Below are 22,285 nucleotides of genomic sequence, written 5' to 3' on the forward strand. Positions count from 1 at the left end.
TGCTCACTGTATATAAGTGCGAAAGAATACTATTTTGAGTACAAAAGTTATAATTAAACTTGAAGAAACTAGAATTATTTGAAGCATGCAACGACATACCTGAGATAATCATCAATCTCCCGGTAATTATTTAGCACATACCACCGAACTTTATCCAACTCTCCATCAATTAAATTGAACCCGTTTGTGCACCCAAGGGTCGTACATTCTGGAAAATCACTGATACCTCACGTGGAGGCGGAGCAGCAAGATCAGCATTTCGCTCTTGGTGATTAAATTGTGTCTCAATATCACGAAGATATAGAGAGCAAAATGTTAACCATTTATCGTGTATATAGGCCTCTATTAATGAACCCTCAACTCTGCCTTTATTCCCAGCAGTGCACTTTAGTCGAACCAAATATTTTTCAATTGGATACATCCAATGGAACTGCACAGGTCTACCAAACAGTGCCTCCTGGCATAAATATATTACTAAATGGATTGTGACATAAAAAAATGATGGTGGAAAGATTTGCTCGAATTTACATAGTATAGTAGCAATCTCTTCTTCCAGTTTTCGCAACATATCTCGATTTACTATCCGTGCACACAAATCTTTAAAAAACATACAGAGTTCGGATATGGTGACACGTATATTAGATGTCAGCTTCCCATGAATTCCCACTAGTAATAACTTCTGCAAAAATACATGGCAGTCATGACTTTTCAATCCACTAATTTTCTGGTCATTAGGGCTCACACATCTACTGATATTTGAAACATAAATATCTGGTAACTTCACACTTTGCAACCATTTGCAAAAGTCCATCATCTCTTCCCTCGTCATCGTAAAACATGCATGTGGCATGACCACCCTGTTGCTTTCCACCCACAAATGTAGATTATGTTAAATTCTTATTCTTATTCTTAAGATCTTTCCTCATCTTGATCGTGTCCTTCATCTTTTTGTTAATGTTCATTAATGTACCCAGTATATTATCATAGATATTCTTCTCTATGTGCATTACATCCAAACTATGTCGCAACATGCAGGACGACCAATATGGCAAGTCAAAACAATTATTACGGTTTGTCCAATTCAATTATGCTGCACCTCATTTTCTCTTGTTCTTTTCCCAACCTTTGCCAAAATTGTTTTCTCTAACATGTACCAGTTGTTCCACTATCTCTTCCCCAGACAACTCATTTGGTGCAATTTTAACAACTTCTAAGAATATTTTAACCACTCACTAGCAGTTTCTTTATTATATGTCGGACACGCTAACTTCCCTTTAGTACTCTAGCCGAAAAGATTCTCATATGTCAGAAAATCATTTATCGTCCACATTACCACAGCATGCATCTGAAAAGATGTTGCGTGGATACATCATAAGTTCTGGCACCTGTTTCCCATAACTCTTCCAGCTCTTCAATCAATAGATGCATGAATATATCAATGTCATTCTCAAGTGATCTCAGGTTGGGGATAAGTAAAGTTAACAAAAAGTTGGGCGCCTTCATGCACCTCCATGGTGGAAGATTGTACGGAATCAACACTACGGCCCAAGTGCTATAACTTGTACTCATATTCCCAGAAGGGTTGAATCCATCGGTTGTGAGTTCCAGGTGCATGTTCAAAGCTTCCATCCCAAACTCTGGGTATTAATTATCGAAAGATTACCATGCAAGTGAGTTAGCTGGGTGCCTCATATATGTGTCATCCTTAACTCTTTTCTCCTCGTGACATTTCATACCGTGAGCTGTTTTCTTACACATATATAGTCTTTACAACCTAGCTTTCAAGGGAAAATATCGCAACTCCTTAATCTGCACGTTTTTCTTACCCTTCCACCTCCACTCTCCACATACAGGACATGCTTGTTTCTTCTCGTTTTCCTTCTAGAACAAAACACAATCATTATTGCATGCATGTATGGACTTGTACTCAAACCCTAATCCATTTCTCAACTATTTCGCTTCATAAAAGTTCTTCAGCAATGTAGACGCTTCGGGAAGCACCTCGTTAAATAAGTCTAATATCATACTTATTACTTTCGTCGACATCCCACACAATGACTTAATGTGAAGCAACTTGTAACATACGGGTCCAAATTTAGGGCTTACAACTAGTATTTTATTTATTTATTTATTATTATTTTATTGTCTTTATATTTTTATTTATTTATTTATTTTATCATTTTAGAATTTGTGCTAACAGATAGATTAAATTAGTGATTCCTTTCCCCTTAAAACCTTCGTATACTCTATCCACTTAGTCCCCGTATTAGATTTGGTTTCCAGTTTGAGATCAACTCCAACTCAAACTCTTCAAACCCTCTTAGAAACTGTATCCACGTAAGAATAGGTTCCTAAAGTCTAGGCAACTTCAAATTTCAGCGAATCTCCTAAAGGTTCATGGTGTTCCCTCCCATCGCCTATAAGAAACTCACAAAGCCTCTGTGTTGCACACATTGAAATACCCAGAAACAACAATTTCGCATTAGCCTTATTTCTGCCCAGCCATCACCGACCACCCTAGGACATCGGAGCACAACCCACGGCGCCAGAAAACACCGGCCAACCCAACCCCGTTGAAACCACTCCTTTCTGGTAAGTCCCTGACGAGATCTCTCCCTCCCCGTGATTTTCACTGTCTCGGTCTAACTCTCTCACTCTCTTTCTTTCTCTCTCTCTCTCTTGCATTGCACCACTGCCCAGAGGACCCAATCGCATCGTCGGTCACTTCCAACCACTCCAGAGCCGCCGTCGCCTCAGCCTTCTTCTCTCGGTGAGCATCGTAAAACCATTTCCTTCGTTTCAGTTCAACTCCTCTGTAAGCAATGAGAATATTTTCCCCCCGTAGCCTATATCTTCCCTTATAACCAGTTTTCCCATAATACCCATGCCCTTTAGGATGATTTCCCAAAATACCCTTAAAAACTCTTGCTCATAGGCCTCTGTAAATCCTATTAAAGAGACTTTCTTTATAATTCAGTGTAGCCTACAGTGCCTATGGGAGACTTCATGTTTTAAATCTGTGCATTACGTTGTCTGATTTCCTATATGGGCTGGGTGCGTTCTATTAAACATATGATTTAAATTGGATTTGCGGGCTGTGTTGTAAGAGTTATTGCTCAAAGGGTCCACATTTATGGTAATCAGGGGGAAGTTTACAAACCATTTTTATAGCAGCAAGTCTAAAGGGATTTTAAAGTATTTTTTTAAAGTATTTTTTTTTAAACTATTGTTGGGTCCATTATTTTGTTAATATTTCAATCGACTTTTAACTAAGATTTTTATAAAATGATTAAGTTATGTTTAGATAGAAGTCAAGCAATATGTGATGAGTTTTGAATAAATACTATTACATATGATTCCAAGTATTTAGAATGCTATGACACAGCTTTCTAGAAAGGTTAGTGATGATTAGCACCTCGTATAGGTAACGCGCTGCAAGTTGGAAATCAAGAAGCAGCGCTAAGAGGTAAATAGTATGATCATATAAATGCATGCGTACTGTGAATATTATTATTATGTAAGAAAATATGATGTGCTTATGATTGTTAACTATGCTACGCAAAGAGGTAAGTCAAGGTTAGTTTCCTTTTCGATCGTTGATGAAATATGAGATTATGCTTGAATGAATGAATTTGTTGTTCGATTGATTTAATGTTACTAAAATCATATGAAAGCCATGAAATGTTCATGTGGTAGTTCAAAGTCAAGTATGCCATGTAATGGAATAGTCAGATTATGCAAGCCATGAAATGTTCATGTGGTAGTTCAAAGTCAAGTATGCCATGTAATGGAATAGTCAGATTATGCAAGCCATGTTCATGAAATGCTTAGATTATATATGCCATGTTTATGTAGCACTTAGATCATGTATGCCATGTTCATGTAGTACCTGGATCATGTATGCCTTGGAATGTCATAAAACATTCAGAGCATGTTATGTAATGTCATGTTATACTATGCCATGTACAAGAATATGCCATGCTAAATCATATTATGCTATGTCATGTACAAGAATAGGCCATGCCATGTCATGTTATGCTATGCCATGTACAAGATTATGCCATGTTAGAAATGTTCATGAAGCCTAATCAAATCTCATGCATTAAGAAAGATAAGAAATGTAACGGTGCCACGGACTCAAGCGTGGTTAACCACAAGTTTAGTGAAACACAGACTCAAGCGTGTTTCGCTCCATGTTATGCAAGTTAAGTGAAACACCACTCCATGTTATGCAAGCTAAGTGAAACGCGGAGTCAAGCGTGTTTCACTTCATGTTATGCAAGTTTAGTGAAACACGGACTCAAGCGTGTTTCGCTCCATGTTATGTAAGTTAAGTGAAACATGCACTCAAGCGTGTTTCACTTCATGTCAAGACAAGATAACCAAGATATTATGCATTCACAATTACATGTTTTGATTATATATGCTTCCGCTTATGTTAATAATAAAAATGTATGCTATGTGAGTCTGTGATGATATATGTATGTAAAATCTTTCAGAAAGTCATGTTAGGTGTTTGATTGAAATCTATGAAGCTGTATGTAGTTATGAAGAGTATCATAGAAATTAAATGTATGTTAGGCAAAAATTATATTTTACGATATGATGTACTACTTACTGAGTATTCGACTCATTATTTTTGTTTGTCTTATTGTTTTCTTCCATGTCTAATTCTCGCAGATGATATCTATGATGATGAAGAGCTGGATGGCCAGGAATAGATCTAGTACAAAGACTTAGGAATGAATAAGTGATATTTTCACAAGAATTAGATTTCTTTTATGTCAATCATAGGATTAGTTTATGTTCTTTTATATTTCATTCAGTTTCCAAAACAATCATGTTCAATTCAGTTTTAACGTTTTGATGAATTTCAATAAATGAGGTATTTCAGGATATGAATCTCTTTACCGGGTATTATGTTCTAAAGGTTAGTAATATCTCCATCCTACGGGAAGGGGGTGTTATACAACCGCACAACAAACGACATTTTGGAATGTTTTGTACATCCTGGATAAAACTCGCGCTTTGCATCTTCCCACATTGTAGTAAAATTTTCAGAATCAGTCTCTCGGCCACTTGAGGCATTGTCGTCAACCTCATCCATAAACATCACAGCTCCAATGTCACCCAACATCTCCTCCATCTCATCTTGCTCATAATCATCATCCATGTACCGTAAATAATTTGGATAACTGAACAATACATCTGCTGACTGTTCAAACGGCTCACCATGCAGTACCCATCAGGTATACCCCAGATCCATACCGTTCACAAATATATGATTTTCAACTTCATCCAACCCTATCGCACACATATTTTTACACCTTCAACATGGACACTTAATGTAATCTCGACTATCAGTAGAAGCCCGAGCAAAATCAATGAAGGTTCTTATTCCATGCGCATAGGGTACATAATCATTTCCAAGTCTATTGCCTAGACGCATCCAACTTTTTTCCATTTCTAAAAACATCTATCTATTAGTAACACATACATAGAAAATCCACATGCATGTCATGCTCTAATTCTCATTGGTTTTTGAAAAGGTATTTGGTCCTATCTTATTCGAGCTTATATTATCCATATTGCACAAATCTCATTACTCTACTACTTTCCATGTTAGTAGAAGTTTCGGCAGCACCTCCCCTAGCAGCACTCTTATAAGTTATGTCTGTATGGAAAAGCTGTAATTTGGATTAAGTAGAATCGTCGGTGAAAGATCAATGTCTTTGATAATAAGAGTTGTAATTCTAGTCCTAAGCGAATTGTATTCCTTGAAGCATGAGGTTTGCTCGTTTGCGTCTACTTCTTTTCCCATAAAAATCCCAACGCTTCTCTCAATGTGCACTAAACCAAAGTCTTCAGCTCTCTCTCTTCTCTCTCACTCTCTCTCTCTCTGAGTTTTTGAGGCTCTTCACTTTCTCCGCTTTGTTCCTGGTTTTGCTCACATATATGAAGGATTCTATCAATGGTGGGTTTGAAGCTGGGTACAGTGTGGTTACTTTTTCGGATGAACCAAACAAGGGTAATGTTCATGTTTCACTAATGGAGACATCCAAGTCTAATAACAAAGAAGGATGTTGTTGTGCTCTCTAGCTTGGACTTTCCAAGGTGGTGAAATATTGATATGTCAACGTATCGGTAAGTATTCATTTTTTTATTTTCCAATTTGTTTTCCTGAAATCTCTTAGCATTTGTCGTGAATGCAACTCGTGGCAAAATTTTTTTTATTTTTTACCTGAAGTATTTTTTCCTGTGATAAGATTTCTTCGTAAATAAGTATTTCCAATGAAATATTTGGTGCAAAATATATTTTCCAGGAAAGTATTTTATCGGAAATACTTTTTTCCCTCAATTTACTACTAAAGACAACTTTTTCCCTGAAGATATGTCATAGGTAAACACTTTTTGTCACAAACTCTTCCATGGAGAATGATGTTATTTCCCACCACTTATACTAGATGAGACCTTATTTGCCACGAAGAAAAACGGTTTTAACCATCACGGATGTCGCAGAAAAAAAAAGGGTTTTCCTGTGAACTTGGAATTTGGTGGGAAAACACTCTTTCTTCACTAATTATATGCCACGAGTCTCCTACGTAACAAATTGGTGGGAAAAAATTTTTTCTCCCTAAGGATATGCTTTTTCCCACGACTGTCTCTCCCGGGAAAAAGTAGTAATTGTTGTAGTGGGCCTCATTTTGACCTCTCATGCATTTAATTTCTTTATTTTTATTTTTATTTTTTTTACGTTTTTTTTCTTTCACTTACTGATTAATGATGTGATTATTAGCATATTGGTATTTTTTATCTTTTTTAAAAATATTAAAAAATATATGAATGAAAAAAAACAAATTGGCTAGAGGCACCCCTAGCAGTGACTTGCTTGGCGGCACCCTAGTAGCACTCTTATTAGTTTATGTACGTATGTAAGAGCAGTAATTTGGATTAAGTACAATCTTCGGTGAAAGATCAGCATCTTCGATAATAGGAGTTGTAATTCTAGTCCTAAGCGGATAGTATTCCTTGAAGCGTGAGGTTTCCTCATTTGCGTCTACTTCTTTTCCCGTATAAAACCCAACACTTCTCTCGATCTGCACAAAACCAAAATCTTCACCTCTCTCTCTGTCTCTCTGTCTCTGTGTGTTTTTTAGGCTCTTCCCTTTCTCCCCTTTGTTCCTAGTTTTGCTCACATATATGAAGGATTCTAATGGTGAGTTTGAAACTGGGTACGGTGAGGTTCCCTTTTCCCATGAACTTGTGGTTTGGTGAAAAAAAAACTTTTTCATCACCAATTATATGTCACAAGTCTCCCACAGAACAAATTGGTGGCAAAAAACTTTTTCCCACTTAGGATGTGTTTTTACACGACTGTCACTCCCGAGAAAAAGCAGTAATTATTGTAGTGCCTCATTTTGACCGCTCGTGCATTTAATTTTTTTTTCTTTCACTTAATGATTAAGGAATTGATTATTAGTATATTGGTATTTTTTTATATTCTTTAAAAATATTAAAAAATATATGAATGAAAAAAAAAAAAACTTTGGCTAAATGCACTGTAATGACCCGATTCGATATTATTAGGGATAACTACGAACATTTTATTGGGTTTGATAATTAGGCTATTTTTCGGTTAATATTTTTATGGATGAATTAGGATTAAATTTTTTTTGTTTTATTAACTTGAGATATATTTTAAGATAAGTTTCTAAATAGTGTTTTTTTTTAATTTTTAATTTTTTAAATTTCCTCCCCTATCCTGTACGTGTATTCCTATGTTGTTAGATTTCTGGTTTGAATAAGATTCTTAGATAAAATCATTATCATGTTCAGTATTAGTAATCTCGTCTGATTGGATCCTATCACCATTCACACCTCAATCCACTTAGTCTACGTTTTCCTATTGTCATCGATTTAGTTTCCTAGTTGATAGTTTCTCAATTGGAAACAAACTCCCAACTCCAAACTCTATCCAACCTCCTATGATCCACGATATCTCCCTTTCCCCTGCCTATAAAACTACCCTGAGACCCTCCAGTAATAAACACAACACAGACAAAGCCGCTGCTAAGCGGTCCATCTACTTTTCAAATAATAACAGCCCTCCAATAGGAGGGTGCCACATCAGAAATTACACCATATTGAGGCTAGACTCGTGCACACGGGATTAAATTGTAAAACACTGCAAAATTGACGACAACATCTATGCACGACTTGAATCTTCATCTTAAGCCCGCGTGTGTTGTAAACCAAAGCACCACCACCTGCATCTGCCGCCACCAATTCACCACCTTAAGGTCGTCGTTTTCCTCCTTGGCCGATTTGAGCATAATTTTTCTTCTTAGAACTTTTACCAAACACTTTTTGTGCATGGCATTTTCTTAGGCTTCCAATCAGTTCTCCTCTTTCTTGAACACCAGTTTACATCAACAGGATTACAACCAAGTAGCAGATTCACACTTAAGCCATCTAACACAACATCGCCCAACCATTGAGAATTTTCTATTTAAATTGTGAAATACTCGTAAACCAAAAATTAATGCTTTTATTGAGAAAGTCATATGGTTGGAGATCTCAGTCAAGAAGACTGCAAAAATACTCATAAATTTGAAAAGTTTCGAAAATCAGTTTGGTACACAGGTGGAGATCTCACAGTTTTCTCTGGAAATCGATTTTCCTCCATGCCACTATCTGGGTCAAGCTCTGTCGGGGGGTCGAGTTGCCGACGAGATGAGTGTGGGATCGAGTTCCGTCATGGGGTCGAGATCATTTGGGAATGGGATGGAGGGGATGGAAGGGAAGACGAAGAAGTGAAGGGCTGTATGAGGTCTCATTGGATGTAGGCAAATTCAAACTAAGTAAAATAAAATGCATACGTGGCACCCCACTATTGGAGGGTTGTTTATTAAACAAGCCCTCGTTGCAGACAACACCACCAAAAATAACCTCACTTGCCGAGTTGGTCCACATCGTTTTCTCTGCACACAGCAAACCTCACGATATCTCCACTGCCAGCTCACACTCAGCCCCTTTAACACAGCACAAGAACCCCAAACGGAAGCCCCCCAACGTGCCAAGTCCCTCATGCATGACGGAATCCGCCAGCCACTCCCCTCAGCCTCCTGTCGTGCGACAGAATTAGTAGCCTTCAAGAAGACCCACGTCGCTGCACCATGAGGTAATTGAGTATTCCACAGCACCGCATGGAAAGTGCACTGCAAAAGCCACACGTCCAACCGAGAACCCAAAATAGCCACGACCCCTGCACCTCGGTAAGCTGCCAAGTACCGGTTGCATCACCAGCAACCAAACCGAGAACCACCATAAAGTAGCCCCACCGCACTGCTAGCCGTGAATCATCCTCAACCTCTTGGAATACTCCGTTTTCTATACCAAAAACAAAGCAACCCGAAAGTCCCCAACGTGAGTCCCTGCGAACCACCACCACTACTGAGAGCTCCTCCATGTCGAGACCCCACAAAAATCGCCGCCAAGGGTAGTTCAGCACCCCCTGTCCATCGCAAGCCTCTCAAGGCCTCACGGTGGGTCCTCCCTCCCCCTCACGCCGTGTGCTATTCTCTCTCACTCTTCCGCCTCTCACCACAGTTGCACTTCCTTAGAAAACACACCTCACTCATCTTGAGCCACCGACGAACCACCGAGAACCCATTGTAAGCCATGGACGTCCAAGCTCTAATCTTCCTCTGTAAGTGATCTCTCTCTCTCTCAACCTATAAAGTTGCATGCCTTGAAGTTATAGGTTGGAGTAATTACGTAAGTCGTAGTGCACTGTATAGGTAATATATACTTATTATAAATGGTCGGACAGATTTATGTGTTGGGCTTATCGGGATATATATATATATATATATTGATTTAAGAAAGTTACGCACGAAAGGTTAATTAGACTATTTTAGAAAAATTGATCAAACGTCGAGAAATTTAAGTGGGACATATAAATTCTAGATATACAGAACTGAATTCAATATTATGAAGTCAATGTGATTTTAGAGTTATGAAGGACCAAAGTTTATGGAAATATAGATCAAGTTGGAATTTCAAGTTTAATTACGAGGTACGTGTTTAAGTAGAAAATGACGTAAGCTACATGCCTATCTTATAGGAAATTAGTCGCATCCCGAAAATATTGGATATATTGGATTAGCACTATTAGGTAAGTAGCATAATCATACCCTTACATATATGTATGGTAAACGACATGTCTTTTATAAAATATTTTGCATGCATGCCCTTCATTGGAAGCCCATTTTTACGTACCTCAGTCATGATATATTTATGAAAATCCATGATTTTATGTAAATATTTATATTTTAAATTATTTACAAAAATTCATGATTTTAGGTGAAAATTTATACATTAAATTCATGATTTTATGAAAGAAGTTATGCTTTAAAAGATTTATGAAAGGTTATGATTTTATGTGAGAGTTATGGATGAAAATAATTTATAAAAAGCCATGCATGATTTTATGTGAAGATTTATGCATTAAATATTTATGAAAAATCATGATTTTATGTGAGGAAACATGTATCCAGGAAATTATGAAAGATGTGATTTCATTTAAAATCTATGATATGATAAGTATGCATGCGATTTATTTTGAAATCTATGATATGATAAGTATGCAAGTATAATTATTATAAGTTATGTAACAGCCTATGTTATAATATGAAGACCGTACCTATGTTATGGGCATATTGCATTGCCAGGTCGTACATGCTGAAAGTGCACCCAGTGTCTTCCTTACGTATGGATTCCACAAACCGCGGCCACGAGCGGAATCGGAATCTACTTAAATTTGCTAACTCTAACTCACGGGGTTCAACAGTGGGTAGCGGCCTATAATAAGTAAAAGATAAGTTCATGTTCATATTATTTACGTATGGATTTATGAGTATACATGCTTTCCAAGAAACCTTATATTTATTATGTTTATGGTATGATGTGTTACTTATTGAGTATTCGACTCATTTTTGTATATTTTTATATTTTTAAACTACTCCAGGTAATGACATTTATGAGGATGAGACTGTGGGACAGAACTTGATCCCGGGAGGCGAGACAGAGGCCTAGACAGATTATGCTATGATTAGTTTTAAGATTTAAGGTTTAAATAAATTATTCTGATAAACACATGAAACTTTAGTATTTTTTTTAATAAGTGCTTTCACAGACTCTATTTTGGATTTTAAGTATTTATTAAATTTCGTGTATTTATGAAATCTTTCGCATCTGGCGCATTGTTAGAAAAAAAAATTTGAAGTTCAAGTTTAGTAGTAACACATAGGATCTCCAAAAATTCTAAAATATCTTTATTGGGGCGGGGTGTTACAGGCACGCCCAACAGTGACTTGCTAGGCGGTACCCTAGCAACACTCTTCTAAGTTATGTACATACGTACGTAAAAGCTATAATTTGGATTGAGTAGAATCGTCGGCGAAAGATCAACGTCTTCGATAATAAGAGTTGTAATTCTAGTCCTAAGCGAATAGTATTCCTTGAAACGTGAGGTTTCCTCGTTCGCGTCTATGTCTTTTCCCATATAAATCCCAACGCTTCTCTCGATGTGCACTAAACCAAAATCTTCACTTCTCTCTCTCTCTCTCTCTCTAAGTTTTTGAGGCTCTTCTCTTTCTCCGCTTTGTTCCTAGTTTTGCTCGCATATATGAAGGATTCTAACAACGGTGAGTTTGAAGCTGGGTATAACAAGGTTCCTTCTTTGGATGATCCAAACAAGGTGAATGTTCGTGTTTCATTAATGGAGACATGTCATGAGTAAGCACTTTTTGCTACAATCTCTTCCCATAGATAATGATGTTATTTCCCATCACATTATACTAGATGAGACCTTATTTGCTATGAAGAAAAATGGTTTTAACCACCACGGATGTCACGGAAAAAAGAAGAGTTTTCCCATGAACTTGTCGTTTGGTAGAAAAAGACTTTTTCTTCACCAAGTATATGTCACGAGTCTCCCATGGAACAAATTGGTGGCAAAATTGTTTTTCCCACTATGGATATGATTTTACCCACGACAATCTGTAAAACCCTGTATTTTAGGGTATTTTTAATGAATAAATTATTTTTATTGATTCAAAATTTATTCTCTTATTTTAAAATTATTGGATTTTAATTGGGTTATTTTATGATTTTTAGTTTACGAAAATTATTATTATTTTTTTTTAATTTCTTTCTTTAAATTAATTATTATTATGCGTTTAAATTTCTTCTCAAATTAAATTAACTTATTATTGGGTTTAATTATTTATTTTCATTGTAATCACTGCGTTTGAATTATTTTATTTCACTTGCTGTTTTAAAATCATTTCCGTTGGTTCATTTTTTGTGGCCCAAGATGTGAGGATTGGACCTCATTTCTTTTCCTACATTTTCTCTTTCCTCTTTTCTTTTTCTTCTTTTTCTTTTCCTCCTTCTTTTCTTTCTTTTATTCTCTCCCCTGCTTCTCTCCCGCGCGCGACGCCAGCCATCTCTCTCTCCCTCCGTCCTATTCTTCTTCTCCACCCAGCGCTGCCGTGAGCCGGCGGTGATCGACACCGCCCGGCCCATCGTCTTCCCCAGCCGCCGACGAAGCCACCCCTCCATTTCCAGCCCTAGTCGCACTGTCGTTAGCCACCACGAGCCCATTGAAGCTGCGACACCTCTTGTGCCGCTGCACCGCCGTCGCACCACCGTTGGCCACCATTTCTTCACCACTTCATCCTCGACCTCCAAGCAACCCATTGGACCCAACCCCACCTCCGATTCGTCACCGGTGAAGCACATCCAACTCCATTTCCGTTTTGGGTATTTTTGGCCTTAAACCACCCTTTGCGCCGCCACCCACGGCCAACCATCACCACCACTAGCTTCACCGACATCCCTAGGCCCTATTTTATCAATCTCGGGTCTTCGTTTGGACCCGTTGAAAAGTGGGTATCTGTGACCCACGGCCACAGTGTATTTTGCACTGACCTGTAGCTGTTTTTTTTTCATTTCTTGCGCTTCCGTGATCCTCCAGAAATTATTATATAGCATTGTAAGTATTTTCCAAAGAATTCTCGTGAATTTAATGTATTTTTGCACTAGCACATTATACTGTATTTAATTGCTGATTGGTTTTGCCGGACTAAGTCCGAGGAGTAACGGGGTTGATTGGATTGGGTGATGGAGTTGTTAGCATAATTGGTTTAGACTATGAGATTTGTTGGCGGTTCGGGTTTAAATATTGGTGTTTTATGTATGACGTGGGTTGTGGCGAATATTAGTGATTTTAGGAAGTGATGATATATTTTGGGATTATGAAGGTTTTAAGTTTTGAGAAATTTAAAATAGGTTATTTAAGAAACTTAGGCTTAAATATCGAAATATATGATTGATTGGAAACTTACGGAAATTACGTGATTATCTTTATAGGTGACGATTTATAGTCGACTCGACATATTTGAGGAAAAATTCTGAAAAAGTTAAGTCGTCTAGGTAAGCGGGGTCCCTATGCTAGATTTGCATAAAAATAGAATGGACTGAGGTTGAGTTTTGAAAATATGCATGTTTTGTTATGAAAAGAGATTTGAACTACCTCAGTTATTTGTTCGGCATTACTCATGAGATTCTGTTTAAGAATAAAATATTTTCTGGCATGACTGGTGTAGACATGACTATTTTGCATTTTACTTCTGAATTGTGTAAAAGAGAGCGAATACGAAATTTTGTGCATAAAATTATGTTTTGTGATTTCTAAAAACTCTGTTCTGTTCTGAAGATATTATGTACTCTGATATGATGTGATTTCTGAAGGCTCTGTTCTGTTCTGAAGATATTTTGTACTCTGATATGATGTGATTTCTGATAACTCTGTTCTGTTCTGAAGATGTTCTGTATTCTGATATGATGTAATTTCTAAAAACTTTTGGCATGACATTCTGAATCGGGATGTGGTTTGTGGATGGTGACCTATTTGACCTACCACGGCTGCTAATAGTGGCTTATGTTTAGGTTGGTACCAACTGTTCTATTTCTGGTGCGCCCATTTTGGAAATAAAGTGGTTTTCTGGTTGTCTTTCCTGTGTGCACACTCGGGGCTCCGAGAATAAATAAGAGGAAGATTCACATTCTGTTTCTGCTCGGTTAGCTACCGGGGTTGGTACAACCCTACCATGGGGGTTAAACATGGCCTCTGAAGCAATATGATGCTCTGGTACGATGGTGGTCAGCTATGTTATGCCAAAAGAATTTGAATAAGAATATTTTTAAACTTTCACTCTGATATTTTTATAACATGTTCTGACTCTGCATTCTGAAAATAAAGTGTTTTGTTCTGCATTCTGAAATCTGTAAATGCTCATATTTGCGTACTAGTATATGTTCTCTGCTTACTGAGTTGTTGATAACTCACCCCTTTTCTCCACAATATTTTTCAGATGATTTGAATGTTTCAGTTGAGGATCAAGGATATGGAACATGGGTGAGAAGAGTTAAGAATGATGGTTTAAGCATAGAAGGTTTATATGGGTATTGAGGATTTTCATTCAGTAAGATTGTTGTGCTCTGATGATGTGATTTGTTGGGAGATTGATGTTTATATTAAATTTTGTATTTTCTTAGAATAGTTATTCTGGAGTAATTGATGTACATATATGAGTATTTTGTGCGATAGAGAAAAATTAGAATATGTACTATGTGGAAGGAAAATGATTTTTAAGTGACATGAGTTAACTCTCTGGACCCTCAGGGATGGGGCGTTATTGTTGGTATCAGAGACATGTTTGAGATTCTGCTGACTATAACATGAGGTTTTGGATATCGATTCGGTTTAGGAAGTAATTTCATATTTGATATATATAGAAATTTGAGAACTAAGATATGATTATGGGAATATTTTAGGTTTGAGGTTCTGCAAACTATAAAGTTTTTGAGTTTTAGATATCCGTGAGTTTAGGAAGAAACTTCAGATTTGAGGTGTAGATTTGTTTAGAATAAGAACTGATTTTGTAGATATTTAAGGTTTTAAATTTTGCAGACTTTATGATTGAGTTTTGAGATTTAGGGATTTTGGATCCGACAAACTTATTTTGTGGACTATAAGAAATAATCTTTATAAGATTTAAGGTTTAGATTTTTGTGGTTTAGATTCTAAAGATGTACGTGAGTTTAGAGCAATGTCAGTTTTACAATGTTAAATGGTAGGAAGAACTATATGAGTTGGTTAAAGATATGGCTAAGAATGGGTAAAACTTTATGTGCAGTACCATAAAAGTTTAAGGGTTTAATTTGAAATTATTACTTTTATTTAAATTGAATTTATTTCATTTGATTTGATTTTATTTTATTTGAATTGAAATTATGTTATTTTATTTTATATTATTTTGTTTTATTTTATTTTGTTTAAAGTTTAAAAATGGGTTAAAAGGTTAAGTTATGGCAATAAGATGGTACGACTGAGAATGTCATTGTTAGGTATCAATATTAGTGTAGTAGGCTTGAACTTTTATCGACTTAGTTTGCTTTTGAAATCTTGAGGCATGAAAGGAACGGCATGTCTGGGCGATCTCTTTGGGGCGTAGATTTACGAAATGGTTTACGAGAATTTCACTGAAGGATTAAGGTTTGCAGACTTTAAGAAATGGTTTGTTATCTTTTAATATTTTAGATCTTGAAAGCTTCGGGAGTCGATTGTTTTATTATTGGATATAAGTTCATCGATCTTAAAGATTTCAGAAAATGATTCTAATATAGTTTAAGGTTTTAGAATTGCAGATTTGAAGGACTAATTTGTAATAAGATTTAAGATTTTAATTCTGTAGGCTTAGTGTCCTAGCTTGATTTATTTTGGATATTGATTAGTCTGTGATCATTAAATAGGGTTGATCAAAGTTGAGTTATTAATATAAGAATTTTCAAGGAGAATATTTCTTTGGGTATTGAAGGTATTGATTTAGTTTGTGTATTTCTATGAGGATTGAAAATTTGATTTGAATTGGAAAAAAAAAAATAATTGTTATTAGTTCGAGGTTTTAGTGGCAAGTTTTGGGATTTGATCCATATCAGATTTAAGGATAATAGTTGGTGCAGATTCAGGAATGAATTCTTGGTGAGTTTGAGGAAAGTGTGTAATAGTTCATGGTTTTGGAGATCAAGAATTTTCTACCAAATGTGGTGAGAGTTTTCTGGTTAGTAGGTGTTGAGCTACCTCGTACTCAATGGTGTTATGTTGTGATATAATTAAGGATTCAAACATTGTGTTGATCTTAAGGGATTATTGGTGATTTGAAAATTTGAGATGATACTTGTAAATAGAGATTAAACTTTTGGTGATGCAGATTTAAGATATAATTCTTGTTGATTTTGAGGGAATAGGTCTGAATGATGGAAATGTTTATTGATGGTTAACTTTGGAAGTGGCTAATAGGTTACCAACTTGTAGAATACAATGAAGGTTGGTGAGTTTTAACATAGGAGTCGGTTGAGGTTAGCACACTTCGTGTTACGAAAATAATAATAATCATTGGGTTTTTGCTGAGTGTTGTATTAATGTTGTAGGTGGAAATGGAGATTTTAGATTTCGTGGCCACCCTAGGAGTAATAGACGTGATGTGTCATTGGCAGACTAATGCGAGCATAATGGAATCGCCTATAGGAGTAGACTTGGGAGTGCATTACTCATGCTTGTTGGGAGTTGTTGATGATATGGTCTTTTCGAGCGTGTTTTTGGTTGTATCTTGTATCCTGCTTTAGCGTTAATGTTTGACCTTACAAATTTCGAGGACGAAATTCTTTTAAGGGGGGAGGATGTAACACCCTGTATTTTAGGGTATTTTTAACGAAGAAATTATTTTTATTGATTCAAAATTTATACTTTTGTTTTAAAATTATTGGATTTTAATTGGGTTATTTTATGATTTTTAGTTTACGAAATTTTTTTTTTGAAGTACTTTCTTTAAATTAATTATTGTTATGCGTTTAAATTTCTTCTCAAATTAAATTAACTTATTATTGGGTTTAATTATTTATTTTCATTGTAATCACTGCATTTGAATTATTTTATTTCACTTGCTATTTTAAAATTATTTCTGTTGGTTCATTTTTTGTGACCTAAGATGTGAGGATTGGACCTCATTTCTTTCCCTACATTTTCTCTTTCATCTTTTCTTTTTCTTCTTTTTCTTTTCTTCCTTCTTTTCTTTCTTTTCTTCTCTCCCCTGCTTCTCTCCCGCGCGCGACGCCAGCCATCTCTCTCTCCCTCCGTCCGATTCTTCTTCTCCTCCCAACGCTGCCGTGAGCCGGCGCTGATCGACACCGCCCGGCCCACAGTCTTTCCCAGCCGCCGACGAAGCCACCCCTCCATTTCCAGCCCCAGTCGCGCCACCGTTAGCCACCACGAGCCCATCGAAGCTGCGGCACCTTTTGTGCCGCTGCACCGCCGTCGCACCACCATTGGCCACCATTTCTTTACCATTTCATCATCGACCTCCAAGCAACCCATTGGACCCAACCCCACCTCCGATTCGTCACTGGTGAAGCACATCCAACTCCATTTCCGTTTTGGGTATTTTTGGCCTTAAACCACCCTTTGCGCCGCCACCCACGGCCAACCATCACCACCACTAGTTTCACCGACATCACTAGGCCCTATCCTATCAATCTCGGGTCTTCGTTTGCACCCGTTGAAAAGTGGGTATCTGTGACCCACGGCCAGAGTGTATTTTGCACTGACCCGTAGCTGTTTTTTTTCACTTCTTGCGCTTCCATGATCCTCCAGAAATTATTATATAGCATTGTAAGTATTTTCCAAAGAATTCTCGTGAATTTAATGTATTTTTACACTAGCACATTACACTATATTTAATTGCTGATTGGTTTTGCCGGACTGAGTCCGAGGAGTAACGGGGTTGATTGGATTGGGTGATGGAGTTGTTAGCATAATTGGTTTAGACTATGAGACTTGTTGGCGGTTCGGGTTTAAATATTGGTGTTTTGTGTATGACGTGGGTTGTGGCGGATATTGGTGATTTTAGGAAGTGATGATATATTTTGAGATTATGAAGGTTTTAAGTTTTGAGAAATTTAAAATAGGTTATTTAAGAAGCTTAGACTTAAATATCGAAATACATGATTGATTGGAAACTTACGGAAATTACGTGATTATCTTTATAGGTGACGATTTATAGTCGACTTGACATATTTGAGGAAAAATTCTGAAAAAGTTAAGTCATCTAAGTAAGCGGGGTCCCTATGCTAGATTTGCATAAAAATAAAATGGACTGAGGTTGATTTTTGAAAATATGCATGTTTTGTTATGAAAAGATATTTGAACTACCTCAGTTATTTGTTCTGCATTACTCATGAGATTTTGTTTAAGAATAAAATATTTTCTGGCATGACTGGTGTAGACATGAGCTATTTTGAATTTTACTTCTGAATTGTGTAAAAGAGAGCGAATACGAAATTTTGTGCATAAAATTATGTTTTGTGATTTCTGAAAACTCTGTTCTATTATGAAGATATTCTGTACTCTGATATGATGTGATTTCTGAAAACTCTGTTCTGTTCTGAAGATGTTCTGTATTCTGATATGATGTAATTTCTAAAAACTTTTGGCATGACATTCTGAATCGGGATGTGGTTTGTGGATGGTGACCTATTTGACCTATCATGGGTGCAAATAGTGGCTTCTGTTTGGGTTGGTACCAACTGTTCTGTTTCTGGTGCACCCACTTTGGAAACAAAGTGGTTTTCTGGTGGTCTTTCCTATGTGCACACTCGGGACTCCGAGAATAAATAAAGGGAAGATTCACATTTTGTTTCTGCTCGGTTAGCTACCGGGGTTTACACAACCCTACCACGAGGGTTAAACATGGCCTCTGATGCGATATGATGCTGTGGTACGATGGTGGTCAGTTATGTTATGCCAAAAGAATTTGAATAAGAATATTTTTGAACTTTCGCTTTGATATTTTTATAACATGTTCTGACTCTGCTTTTTGAAAATAAAGTGTTTTGTTCTGCATTCTGAAATCTGTAAATGCTCATATTTGCATACTAGTATATGTTCTCTGCTTACTGAGTTGTTGATAACTCATCCCTTATCTCTATAATATTTTTCAGATGATTTGAATGTTTTAGTTGAGGATCAAGGATATGGAACATGGGAGAGAAGAGTTAAGAATGATGGTTTAAGCATAGAAGGTTTATATGGGTATTGAGGATTTTCATTCAGTAAGCTTGTTGTACTCTGATGATGTGATTTGTTGAGAGATTGATGTTTATATTAAATTTTGTATTGTCTTAGAATAGTTATTCTGGAGTAATTTATTTAAATATATGAGTATTTTGTGCGATAGAGAAAAATTAGAATATGTACTATGTGGAAGGAAAATGATTTTTAAGTGACATGAATTAACTCTCCGGACCCTCGGGGATGGAGCGTTACACAGTCACTCCTAGAAAGAAGTAGTAATTGTTGTAGTGATATTAAATGTCTTATTTGTGATGGGATTGAAGTACTTGATTTGGGGGATAAGTATTATATCTTCCAACTGATAAAATTATATCCACACCATATTTTCTAAAATAATAATGTTAAAAAAGATTTCAAGAATGTTTTCGATTTTTTTTGAAAATTTTTGGAATTTTGTTTATTGACGTTTGTGAAAATATGTAGGTAAAATGTTTGATTATAGTTTTTTTTAGAGTAGCTTAATTTTGTTATAAAAGTTATTTTGGTTTTAAGTTTTTCATAATCTTGCATTGAAACCTAGAAATGTTTTTTTTAAAAAAAAAAATCATTTAGGTGTTGTTTAAATAGTGAGTTAAGATTAAATAAGTTGACATGAAAGTTGAAAGTCGAATAAAATATTGTTAGAATATTATTTTTTAATATTATTATTGTTTTAGAAATTAAAAAAACTGAATTATTTATTATATTTTATATGAAAATTTGAAAAGATTATAATAATGAGATAATCGAGACGAGATGAAATAATTTCACTATCTAAATGAGGCCTTAATCATTTGTGCAAATGATTAAATAATTTAAAAAAGAAAATTGAAAGTTTTGAGATTAAAGATGCAGTTTGGATGGAGATTTTTTATTTTTTTATTTTTAAGTGGAGACAACTAAACGTGACCTCAGCTTCCCAAATCCTTGCGCGAAGCTATTTTGCAAATTAAGAATGTAAAAAGAAAAAGAAAATTACTAAGCAAAATACATGTGTAAATTAATTCGTGATATATCTAATATGAAATTGCTCTAATACATTATAATGTTTAAATATCTAATTACTGTATTAATACATTAGAATATATATCATACAGCCTTAACTAGCTTAAATATATCACATTAGAATCATGTATGTGTAGCTGGAGTTGATAAGATTTAATAAGATGAAGCGTAATATTGCTCTAATTAAATTAACTTATTTTTTTTAAGAGCCGGAAGCCCCAAGGAGTAATCGCATCCCAAGTATATTAATAGTCATCACTCGTGGTAGAGGAAAATCGCGATTTACATACTAAACATCTGGAGGTGTACAAAAAAAGATAGACCACCCAAATACAAACCAACCAAGTGCAAAAATCCCATCCATTAAAATAACAAAACAAGCCTGAGAGCCAAAAAAAACTAGACCAAAAAATTAGGCCTCGTTTGTATTCACAGTCTATCTCAACTTATCTCACTACTATTCATTACTATTCAGTAACTTTAACTCACAAATCTCAATACTATTCATAACTCATCTCACTACTATTCATAATCCATCTCAACTCATCTTCTTTACGGCAACTTGTACTTAATTCGTTTCCATGGACTAAATGCAATATTGATTCCAAGTCTTTAATTTGGTTTGATTGTCTTGCATTTTTTGAACTTATCAACTAGTACGATATATATATAGAGTCGTACTGCACGTAGATTTGTAGTTCTAGGCCTTCTTTTGCCAACATTTTTTGACTGATTATATACTACCGGCCTTCTAATTCCCTAAAGAAATCCTCATATCATCAGAACGAAGAGACATGGATCTATGTTTCTAATTAATCTAGAGCTAGATTAATTAACCGATTATTGCGATATATATATATATATATACGTACGTATATATATATTTGAGACAAGAATTAAACAAAAAATTAATTTAATTTGCTTGATCCAAATTTATAATTAGTTCGATTCACACTAATATAAGAAGGAAGATATATATGGTTACGGGTCTCTTTAATCCTCTTCCACATATGGTTCATTGAGATCGAAGTGCAGCACTTTGCGACCTGCAGCCTGAGCAGTTGCTCCATCTCGCAATGGCGACTGTACAAATGTAAGAGCAGCTGTACTCCTACTGTCTTCAGCCTTGGCTAATTCACTGCTTGCTCGAGCTAATTCTGCTGACCGTGCCACCGCCCAATGTCGCTTCTTATGGCCACCAAGAGCTTGACCCGTAGGGTAACCTTTGTAGCATATGTTACATCTGTGCAAAGATGCATCATGATCTCCCAACTCCTTCGTTTCTTTAACTTGGACCATGGGATTGGCAATATCCTTTTTTGATTCTATCTCAATCGATGTCTTCGCAGCTTTAGTACTGTTGTGATCGTTGTGATGGCTGGATCTATGACCTCCCAAAGCTTGAAAAGTTTGGAATGTTTTGCTACAAGTCCTGCATGTATATTCATGGTATGACTTCTTTAGTATCTTTTTCTGAATCTGAGGTTCCAAAGGTCTCAGTTCTTTTGGCTTCCAATTCATCCTCATCATCTCCGAATTCATTGCCATGACCATCTTCTCATTTTTCTCATGAACATTGAGATTCGGTTGCTGGAGATCAACGGGTAACTGCTCAAACTCGTACTTGCATTCGGTTGCTTTTTCTGACGGAACTCTAGTACTACTGGAACTATTGCTTTCATCCGAGGTTGTACTTGCATGCCTCCAACACCCTTTTCCATCAATCATTAACCAAGAATAGCTTTTACTTTCCGTTTGTAAGTACTCCATCATCTGCTTCCTTGAGGCAACACGTTCAGAAAATAGGAATTGAGTCTGGTTCTCCAGTTTTTCAATTCCGATCAAATGTTTATGCTTATCTGATACATCTTGCGCGTCCGAAGTACAGGCGTCGGAATATGAGTAGACGCCGGGATTGTCGTTGGGTCAAGAAGAAAAGTCGTTGGGGTGTTGTCAGGCTGAAAAGGTAGATCGATTAATACAAGACTATTTTGACCTCTCCTGCCAGTTCTGGACCACTTGGGTAAGAGTCCAGTTTGATCT

The 22,285-nt window shown here is 36.2% G+C and overlaps 1 protein-coding gene across 1 annotated transcript; it reads right to left on the reverse strand.

The window, feature by feature from the left end:
- Nucleotides 1–21,235: 21,235 nt before the first annotated feature.
- Nucleotides 21,236–22,012, reverse strand: LOC108995298 (zinc finger protein ZAT5-like). Its single transcript, XM_018970832.2, has one exon. The coding sequence runs from the start codon at nt 22,010–22,012 to the stop codon at nt 21,236–21,238; it is 777 nt and encodes a 258-aa protein (XP_018826377.2).
- Nucleotides 22,013–22,285: the final 273 nt, after the last annotated feature.

Source organism: Juglans regia, chromosome 3 (assembly GCF_001411555.2).
Source record: "Juglans regia cultivar Chandler chromosome 3, Walnut 2.0, whole genome shotgun sequence".
Taxonomy (NCBI): domain Eukaryota; kingdom Viridiplantae; phylum Streptophyta; class Magnoliopsida; order Fagales; family Juglandaceae; genus Juglans; species Juglans regia.